Source organism: Cataglyphis hispanica, chromosome 20, assembly GCF_021464435.1.
Source record: "Cataglyphis hispanica isolate Lineage 1 chromosome 20, ULB_Chis1_1.0, whole genome shotgun sequence".
Taxonomy (NCBI): Eukaryota; Metazoa; Arthropoda; class Insecta; order Hymenoptera; family Formicidae; genus Cataglyphis; species Cataglyphis hispanica.
This window is the reverse complement of record NC_065973.1, coordinates 4,040,104-4,049,076: the sequence shown is the minus strand read 5'-3', so window position 1 is coordinate 4,049,076 and position 8,973 is coordinate 4,040,104. Positions and strand designations below refer to the sequence as shown.

Here is an 8,973-nt window from a genome sequence, read left to right as displayed (position 1 = left end):
TTTAGGGTCAGAGGGACGGGTGGGGAATTGGAGGAAGTAAGGGCATTGAGAGATAGAAAAGTATACAGCCTGGCAGCACAGCTGGCTGTTCCATCATCCCCGATGCGCTTGCGCGCGCTGGAGGCGGATCGTCGCACCAGGTCCGTATATGCGAAGTCCCTGTACCTGGGGCCTCACTTTCATCATGTGCAGGTCATAAACAATGATATTAATTAATTCCCACTTTCCAGAGAGAAAATCTGTGCCAATTAAAATATGACATTGTATCAGTATATAGATGGTGATGAAAATTGAATCACGTTGACGCTGTCAATAATATTGCAACAATGTTGATGGTGTAGTAATTACCCCATTGAGAGTTACACTCGCCGGTGACAGTAGCGTAGTAAGGAGCCTTCTCGTTGCGCTCTTCCTTAGGCTCGGCACTCGTCGACGTTGAAGAATGAAACGGCCGAGAACGGCCGAGCGTGGCTCCAGAAGCGGCGCGCGACTCATGGTAAGTGAGTGACGGATTTATGCTTTAATAAAGCGTTGCATAAGCGACGAAAGTGCGACGAGAAGACGGATCGGATTTGCACCGAGAAATTTTCCTTCTCTATGTCTATGTTGTAGCTGGACGTTTAATGTAAAAAGCGATCGGTTGAACCTTCTACTGTGGTTGCCGGCAACGAAGAAGGTACATGCCCATCGAGAGAACTAGGTCGCCCTTCGCGACCACGGTTTCTCCGAACCGTGGTCGATATCAGTTGGAAAATGCAAAGTGACGTGAGAGAGGAGTGTTGACACAACGCGTGTATGTCCCGTGGAAAGTGCGTGCTCTCAGTGTGTGGTACGTCCACGTCTGTTAAGCTATGTTCATACGTTTTTAGTTAATAGCTGGAAATGATGAAGGATCGTTCACACTGACGTCGATAGATAACGAAAAAAATCTTCTTTGGAGAAAACCTCTGAAAAGAATAATAAATTTACATATTAGCATGCAATCAAGTTAAAGCTGGTTTAATTACATTAAATTATCTAATGACGATATAAGTATGCAGAGAACCAATTTTAATCAATCGTTACGAGTTCCCATATTACTTTTCATTTTGATTAATTGAATTAATGAAATTTCAACCCGTTTTAATTAAATAAATTAACGATTGAAAAGTGTGTCGGGTCTCTTGACGCATGTGATACATTCATGCGTCAATCTCGACTTTGCACACGACTGATTAGCACTCTGACACACGTGAATGGCACACCTCCGATAATGTTCAATGTGTTTACCAATTCCATGACGTTGCGAATGATCTCACGTCACTTTCGAGGAATGCGCCTTTATCTTATTTCGTGCGTGACATGGTTGCTTATTACATTTCCTTACGATCAGAATTTCAATTATTATTTCTGCCTTTCTACAATAGATGTTTTAATCTGCAAAATTTTTTTTTTTTTCAAATTGCACTCGGGGAATCATTATCATTCCGATCTTATTATTATTATCTAAAAATCAGAGCTCGTATCTTTCTGCAACTGATAATTAAACGCGTATTCGCACAAATGCAAGCTTTCCAAGTTTCCGCACTTGCATCTATAGTTTCTAAAAGAATCGATATAAAAATCTGATTTTTATAAAATTTGATGTCAAAACACGTATTTTAATTTTGTGCTGCTAAAAACATTTCTTTTTCCTCTGTAACAAAATAATTTTAAAATATTTTAAAATATTTTAAATATTTTAAATATTTTTAATATATAAAAATAAATTAGGGAAATAATACCAATGAAATAATCTCTTTCTTTCCGTGTCTCTTCGAAAACAAATTCAAATATTTCCAGATTAAGTATAAGGAGAGAATAAGTATTATAGTATATTTAGTAACTTTAAAATTGTGTGTGAGTGTTGACATACGAAAAGGAACTTAAAGGAAAAAAAGAGAACTAATATGGCTTGAAGTCGATTTAAAAATTATAATGAGAAATGTGTAAAAAGCTAATTAGCTATTTTGTATATTAAAATAATTTCACAAAGTTCTTCGTGTTAAAGAAAATTTGCATTTAGCTACATACACCGGTTTCTTTTGTTTCAAATTATCGTTCATTCTACTCATGAAAAATATCGCGTATTGTATTTTAGCGACAATGAGCAAACATTCTTTCGTATATATGTTAAAAGTGCTCGACAACCGTCGCGCACTATTTTTATGCGTAGAACTCGCATACCAAAATATATCCTCACTTTAGGTCAGATTTCTTGTAACATTATGGAGGTACAGTTTATGTAAAACGTATCGAACTCATTCATCATTGATTGAATATCAAATACACACGTATATCTCTTTCTGAAATATTACTCCCGCGTTTTTTAGGACGTCCTGTTTTTTGTTTTTTTTTCATATCGCGCGTGTGTGTACAAACCAAATAAATAAATAAAAGTAAATATCGAGTAACTATTAAAAATTAATTTAAAAAATAATTTTAAAAAATATTGAAAATTTTTCAATTTTTAAAATTGATTTTCAATGATTATAATAATGTGATTTTTTTTTTTCTTTTCACTTACGAATTATTCTTGATTTGTGCCAGAAAAATCTGATTTTGATCGTCCACAATGACGAACGAGAGACTGGATCTGGATAAGCCCCTGTGGGATCTCAACACTTTCGTGGGAAGATGGAAACACTTTGCGTGGATGACTGACTTCCGTACTTGCATCGTGTCCGAATCACAGTTACTAGCTGCTAAAAAGTTGTGCGAGCAGTACAGGTGATGGCAAAAAATATGTATATCAATTTAAAATTTTTATTTTCGTACAATCAACATTCATTGAGAAAATATCTAATAAAATTTAATGTTTCTAATATATTCCTGTAATATTTAATACATTTATTAGGAATTTTCAAATTAATTGATAACTTGAATTTAAAATCTTATTAAATTAAAATTTGTCATCAAAAAAATATTATTAAAAAATAATATGCGGCAATATAGCGGACATTTCATATTCTCTAATCATTTGGAAATTGTGTATACCTTTTTAGGCTCGGCAAGGAGCCAGCCGGTACGACCAGAGAGCAAATCATCTATGCGAAGAAGCTGTACGAGTCAGCCTTTCATCCCGACACTGGCGAACTGCAAAATGTCTTTGGCAGAATGTCTTTCCAAGTGCCAGGTGGAATGGCCATCACCGGTGCCATGCTCCAGTTTTATAGGTTTTACGCATAATACTTTATGATTCTTCTCTTACTATAATAAGTATTGAAGTTTTTTTCTTTTTAATCATATCAATATATTGATGAAATCGAGAATTTTCCAATAGCTGTCAAAAGAAAAGAATATTAATTATTTATTTTTAAATTGCATTAATGTTAATGAGCAATATTTTATTTTATTTATTAAATTAAATAATATATAACTCGTTATAATTAAATAATATTAACTCGTTGTTTCAAGAATTTTTTGCATCTGCAACAAACTGTTATATTTCTTTTTGGACACAAGATTTTAATTTGATTTCTAGAACAATGCAAGCGGTGGTTTTTTGGCAGTGGGTCAATCAATCTTTTAATGCTCTCGTCAATTACACCAACAGAAATGCTAACAGTCCTATAACTACCAAACAGCTAGGTGCAGCTTATATCAGTGCTACTGCCGCGGCGATGATAACTGCGATAGGATGTAAATCATATTGGGAGAAACGTGCAAGTCCTTTGATGGCTGTAAGTCATTATATCAATGACAAATAATCCTTTTTTGGCATAATTTAGAAAAATTGATTTTAATCTGCTAAAAAAAAATTAAGAAGTTGCAATTGGGTATTTTTCTTTTTCAAAGATGCCCTATATAGTAAAAACAAAACTTTCTAAAACTCCTCCCAGATTGCTTTAAATCAGATACAAGAGATATGAAAATTTTCAGAGGTATGTTCCATTCGCAGCAGTGGCGGCCGCTAATTGTGCTAATATCCCTCTAATGAGACAGAACGAAATTATAAACGGCGTGGATCTCATTGACGAGGACGGCAAAAAACTTACGAAATCGAAGGTGAAAAATCCCGAGTCTGTTTCTACTTAATTATGAAAATCAATATGCTTTATATTTCACTTTAGCATATTAGACTTTCGTAATAAACACAATAAATGATTTCAGCTTGCGGCCATAAAAGGCATTACTCAAGTCGTTATTTCGAGGATTGTTATGTGCGCTCCTGGCATGCGTACGTATCAAATAAATCAATATTTCCATGTACAAATTGCTTACTAAAATATTCTACGAATCGATTTCCAGCCTTATTAAAATAATACATCAACAATTTAAAATAATAATTAATTTTCATAGTCATCCTGCCACCCATCATGGAAAGATTGGAAAAATACGCGTGGATGCAAAGAATTAAACCTCTACACGCGCCTATACAAATTATGATGTGCGGAATTTCGTAAGTAATCCATTCTTCTTATTTAATCTTAATTTCTTTCACTCGTATCATCACCATCTTGTTATTAAATTATTACAATAATCATTATGACATTAATCATTGAATTTTGTCTAAATCTCTTAGGCTTACGTTTATGGTGCCAACGGCATGTGCGTTATTCCCACAAAATTGGTAAATATTCTACATGTCCTACATCTCTAGTTTTCTATTCTTTTCTTCTATTTTATTTTCATTTTATTCTATGACATTTCACAGTTCCATCAAGGCGACTACTCTGCAGCGCTGGGAGCCAGAAAATTATGAGTTGCTGAAGAAAAATTGCGAAGGTGGTGAAATACCGAGATATTTGTATTTTAACAAAGGATTATAATGTTATGAAAGATTTTTAAAGTTGTCCCCTAAATAAGCGTTATTCCATCCTTTGTAAATGTTGTTTCAATTGACGCACTCGTAGCAAATCTTTCTGCTGGATCAGAAACGAAACGCGCATTTATAATTAATAGAAAAATTGATAATAATTAGGGTCAATCCTTTCACGTTATTTGAAAAATTACATTCTGAATGCAATGCTCTGCACCGAGATATGAATATAATAATATTAGAAATTAGGATTTAGACACAGAATGTAATACCAACAAAAAAATAAATTAAATTTCCATCAACACCCTAAAATATCATACTATAGATAGTCGAGAATCGCAATGAAACGATAGCAGAGAATGAAACATTGACAATACAGATTTAGTGCTTTATCAAAATATACTCACACGTTTAAAATTTACAAATCTTACTTTTAGCAATAATTTTGTTTTAATAATTTATTTTAACAAGCGCTCAATAGTTTCTCTCAGGCATTAGTATTAATCTAAAAGTTCTATATGTTTTACAAATTATAAACGTTTTTTCTGTGCAGAATAATCTTAAGCACAATATTATTTAATATTATTTACCTCGCATTTTTTAATGTCTGTCAAAGGTAAATATGCTGCCATATTTAATGATACCACAAAAAACTTTGCTACATATGTAATTAATAAAATACAATAGAATAGAGAGAGATAATTTATGCCAATAAACGTTGTTAAATAACCAATGAGTAATCATTTTGTTCTTATCAAGTTTCCATTCCTTTTTTTTTTGAAAATTCCATTTCTTGAAAGAACCTAATAATAAAAGAAAAAAATTATAAATTTTACTTTTATTTATACTAATTACAATCCTTTGTTATAATAAACGTAATCCGGATATTTGTGCGGTTCCATTTTCTCTCGAAATATTTTGTATTCCTCTGGATAGATATTTAGCAGCTCTGGCTTCATCGAGCTTGTAACAAAAAAAAAAAACATAATATTTAATTCGTTATTTAAGCGACAAATAATACATATATTTGTATTATTTATTTGTATTATATTTGTTACATTTATTAAATCATTTTAATATAAATATAATAATACAAATTATATCAATTTCTTATTTAAAATTAATTCTCTTATACAGAAAATTAACTTAAGCTTACTTACTTTTTCTGTGGGTAGATAGCAAGCGCTGAAGGGATCATTATCAACAAACTGCCAATGAAAGAGAAAATATATTAACATCTTCTTAATTTGTCTTATTTTATATGTTGTTTGTTTTACTTTTATTATCGATACTGCAACTCAAACGATTGCATGCAACAGGTTGCACAGTATCAATACTGTTCCGTATCAGTTTGCATAAGGTTCAACATAGTCGCATACAAATCGATGCGACACTACCATTGTGTTTGCACAAATTTACGCGACGCAAATATGCACTGTAATAAAACTTACCTGAGCGTGCATAAGCCGATTTCGATGGGAAATCCGATCCATGGACGAAGCTGGTAGAAACAATATGGTTGCATTCGCTGCGTGATTATGGGGATCATTAACATTCCCGGCGCGGCCATTATTATCCTGGTGAGGACGCACTCGGAAATACCCTTGACGGCAGCCACCTGCGAGTTCATGATGTACATTTCCTTTTCGTTCTTCATGAATATAGGGATGCCCCGCGTGATTTCCCGTTGCCTCATAATGGGAAGATTGACGATATTACCAACAGCCACCGCATAAAATGGAACAAATCTCTACGACAGACAATTTTTTAAATTAATAATCATCAATTTTTGGAATTCCTTGATTATAATTAATATTAAGAATTCTGTAAATGTCAAGATATAAGGTGAAAAGAAATTCAAATTTTTGAAGGAGCAACAGTTACAAAAATTCACAACATGAAAGTCTTAATATTTCGAGATTTATAGAAGTTTATATTAATAATCACTACTTTGAATGATAAAATATTTTTTTTAACATATATTTTTTTTATCTGAATAGAATACAGAGTAAAAAACTGTTTAAAATGCGTATTAACTGCAAAGAGAGTTCCTCTGCTAGAGAACAATTTCCTGAATCCCAAAGCGGCCGTGCAACTCGCCACAGTAGCGAGCACGAAGGCCTGTTGGTTGACATAGGTATCTTCCGATTCTTCAATCATCGCATTTCGATTGGTGTAATTGACAAACGCATTGAAACTTTGATTAACCAATTGGCACACTATCACGCCGCTAGCGGATCTGATCAAAGTACGCGCACGATAAATAAATTGAATTGAAAAAAGGATTTATATATATAGAGAAGATTATTTATTATTTGTAGAAAAGTCAACTTGTAAAAAGTCATCATAGCGGCAGTGAGGACGACGGAACTTGGCAGCTGGAAGGACATTCTGCCTATCACATGCATTAATTCTTCGTTATCGGGATGAAAAGCGCTGTCTTTGAGCTTTTTCGCGTAGATTATGTCCTTTCTTTGCAGGCCTTCTGGCTCCTTGCCGATTCTAAATATTAATTATTAATTAAATACAATTATTAATAAAACTATTAATTAAAATAATTCTCTGTTTATTTAATAAATAATAAACTAATAATAATAAGTATTATATTTTATCTCCTAAACAGATGTTATTTTTTTATATATAATATATATTATATATAATAATCCTATATATGTATAATAAACTTGTTTTCCGTATATTAAAATATAAAATTAATTCAAAATAAAAATCGCCACTCACTTATAATCCTCGCAGAGCTTCTTCGCCTTCCACAATTTACTTGTCGGCACGAGAACCGTGCGACAATCGGTGATGAAAGCGTAATGCTTCCATCTTCCAAAATACGTATCTTGATTCCAAAGTGGTTTATCAATGTTAATCCTATCTTCAAACTCATTTTTAATCAGACTCATTTTATCATCGCCCTTTTTCATCATTATTTGTTGCACAATTGATAGCATCTCTCCCATTTCAACAATTCTAATTATAAACTACTACAATACATATAAAAATAACAGCTACACACGATAAATGCAGAAAATTTTGTAGAAGATTGTAAATAAATTTTTTTAAAAATTACTTTGTTTTGAAACTGACTTTGTGTTTTAGACAGAATAAAATGAAACGAGGTTAAAGATAAAAGATATGTCACATAATTTTGATAAGATTTCCGACATCTTTTGCCTTATAAGAAATGTATTAACTGTTTTACTTGATTTATATAACGTAAATAATACGTTTTTAACTGTCACAATAGTATTTGACAGTTATGTCATGAAATCATGACTGAATTTTAGATAATTTGCAACATTGTGAATATATTCGCAGAATTTTCGTTGCTTCGATATATAACTCGTGATATCATATAATGTTAAAAAAATACGCCGACAAAACTATATAAATATGTTAATTTTTATATAGTTTTATACAGTTGACTTTTAAAATTTTACGCTTACCCTTTTTAAAATGTAAACATAATTAGATGAACAAATTTTCAAACGTTTTAAAATTTTACAAAAAGTTTTTATGAGCAATTATTTATATGTCTATTTACCAAATTATAACATCTTAGAATTTATAATAACTTAAAATTATAATTAATAACATCCTAAAATTTGTATGTACCTTCTAAAAATGCTTACTTTATCGGGCACATTCGATTATTATTGTTCTAAGATACACATAAACATAAACACGGACTTTAGATAGACAACACATCGTTTCCAAGTGTTGAAAATATTTTTTGTCACGATAGTCTTCTTCAATTTCCAGAACATAATAACGCGAGACGAGATCGTGTCTTTCAGGATTTTTTAAATTGTCACAATATAAAGTTACATTAGCATCATTGTTTGACATTAGACAGTTAGTTTTTTAGATTTTTTGCTAAATTTAAATGGCAGATAGCAATAATAACTCGCGCTAATATCCATAATAAATTAAATAGTGTTAACATTGTTTTAGTACGAGTTTTTCAATAATTTGAATTAATAAACGCTGCAAGTGATAAAATGAAGTGTCGCACATAAATTATATTGCTTCGAACACATAGATAATATTATACGATACAGTATGCTTCTACTCTCATGGTTGCTGTCGCATGACATCAATATTATAATATACCATACTCTTCTACTGCTAATTCTATTTATTTTTCTTATTTATTTATTATATATATTTATAGAAGAGATCGA

At 31.8% G+C, this 8,973-nt stretch overlaps 2 protein-coding genes across 9 annotated transcripts; one reads left to right on the top strand and one right to left on the bottom strand.

Annotated features, from left to right (window-relative positions):
• The first annotated feature begins 351 nt into the window (after positions 1-351).
• On the top strand, positions 352-5,509 carry LOC126857054 (sideroflexin-2). Of its 4 annotated transcripts, none has more exons than XM_050606139.1 (10): positions 372-496; positions 613-676; positions 2,569-2,748; positions 3,024-3,194; positions 3,503-3,701; positions 3,901-4,026; positions 4,132-4,198; positions 4,321-4,420; positions 4,544-4,591; positions 4,676-5,509. In XM_050606139.1, the coding sequence occupies exons 3-10, from the start codon at positions 2,594-2,596 to the stop codon at positions 4,788-4,790; spliced, it is 981 nt and encodes a 326-aa protein (XP_050462096.1). In that variant the 5' UTR covers positions 372-496; positions 613-676; positions 2,569-2,593; the 3' UTR covers positions 4,791-5,509. The 4 variants fall into 4 exon arrangements, with proteins under 4 accessions (XP_050462097.1, XP_050462096.1, XP_050462094.1 ...); XM_050606137.1 differs by having other exon boundaries at positions 613-829; XM_050606140.1 differs by lacking the exon at positions 613-676 and having other exon boundaries at positions 352-496.
• Positions 5,510-5,528: 19 nt separating this feature from the next.
• Positions 5,529-8,505, bottom strand: LOC126857053 (sideroflexin-2-like). Of its 5 annotated transcripts, none has more exons than XM_050606135.1 (7): positions 8,405-8,505; positions 7,520-7,770; positions 7,112-7,282; positions 6,818-7,019; positions 6,232-6,530; positions 5,941-5,988; positions 5,529-5,743 (listed from the first exon to the last, which is right to left on the bottom strand). In XM_050606135.1, the coding sequence occupies exons 2-7, from the start codon at positions 7,747-7,749 to the stop codon at positions 5,632-5,634; spliced, it is 1,062 nt and encodes a 353-aa protein (XP_050462092.1). In that variant the 5' UTR covers positions 7,750-7,770; positions 8,405-8,505; the 3' UTR covers positions 5,529-5,631. The 5 variants fall into 5 exon arrangements, with proteins under 5 accessions (XP_050462092.1, XP_050462089.1, XP_050462093.1 ...); XM_050606132.1 differs by having other exon boundaries at positions 7,520-7,773; positions 8,405-8,482; XM_050606136.1 differs by having other exon boundaries at positions 7,520-7,759; positions 8,405-8,482.
• Between the last annotated feature and the right edge of the window lie 468 nt (positions 8,506-8,973).

Excerpts from the sequence above, each read along its gene's own strand:
- LOC126857053 (XM_050606135.1), bottom strand. The coding sequence starts at position 7,749 with ATGGGAGAGATGCTATCAATTGTGCAACAAATAATGATGAAAAAGGGC. Across the intron at positions 7,283-7,519 it reads AAGCTCTGCGAGGATTATAA|AATCGGCAAGGAGCCAGAAG; the intron begins GTGAGTGGCGAT and ends ATTAATATTTAG. Across the intron at positions 5,744-5,940 it reads GCTATCTACCCACAGAAAAA|CTCGATGAAGCCAGAGCTGC; the intron begins GTAAGTAAGCTT and ends TTTTGTTACAAG.
- LOC126857054 (XM_050606140.1), top strand. The coding sequence starts at position 2,594 with ATGACGAACGAGAGACTGGATCTGGATAAGCCCCTGTGGGATCTCAAC. Across the intron at positions 3,195-3,502 it reads GCCATGCTCCAGTTTTATAG|AACAATGCAAGCGGTGGTTT; the intron begins GTTTTACGCATA and ends TTTGATTTCTAG. Across the intron at positions 4,421-4,543 it reads ATTATGATGTGCGGAATTTC|GCTTACGTTTATGGTGCCAA; the intron begins GTAAGTAATCCA and ends TAAATCTCTTAG.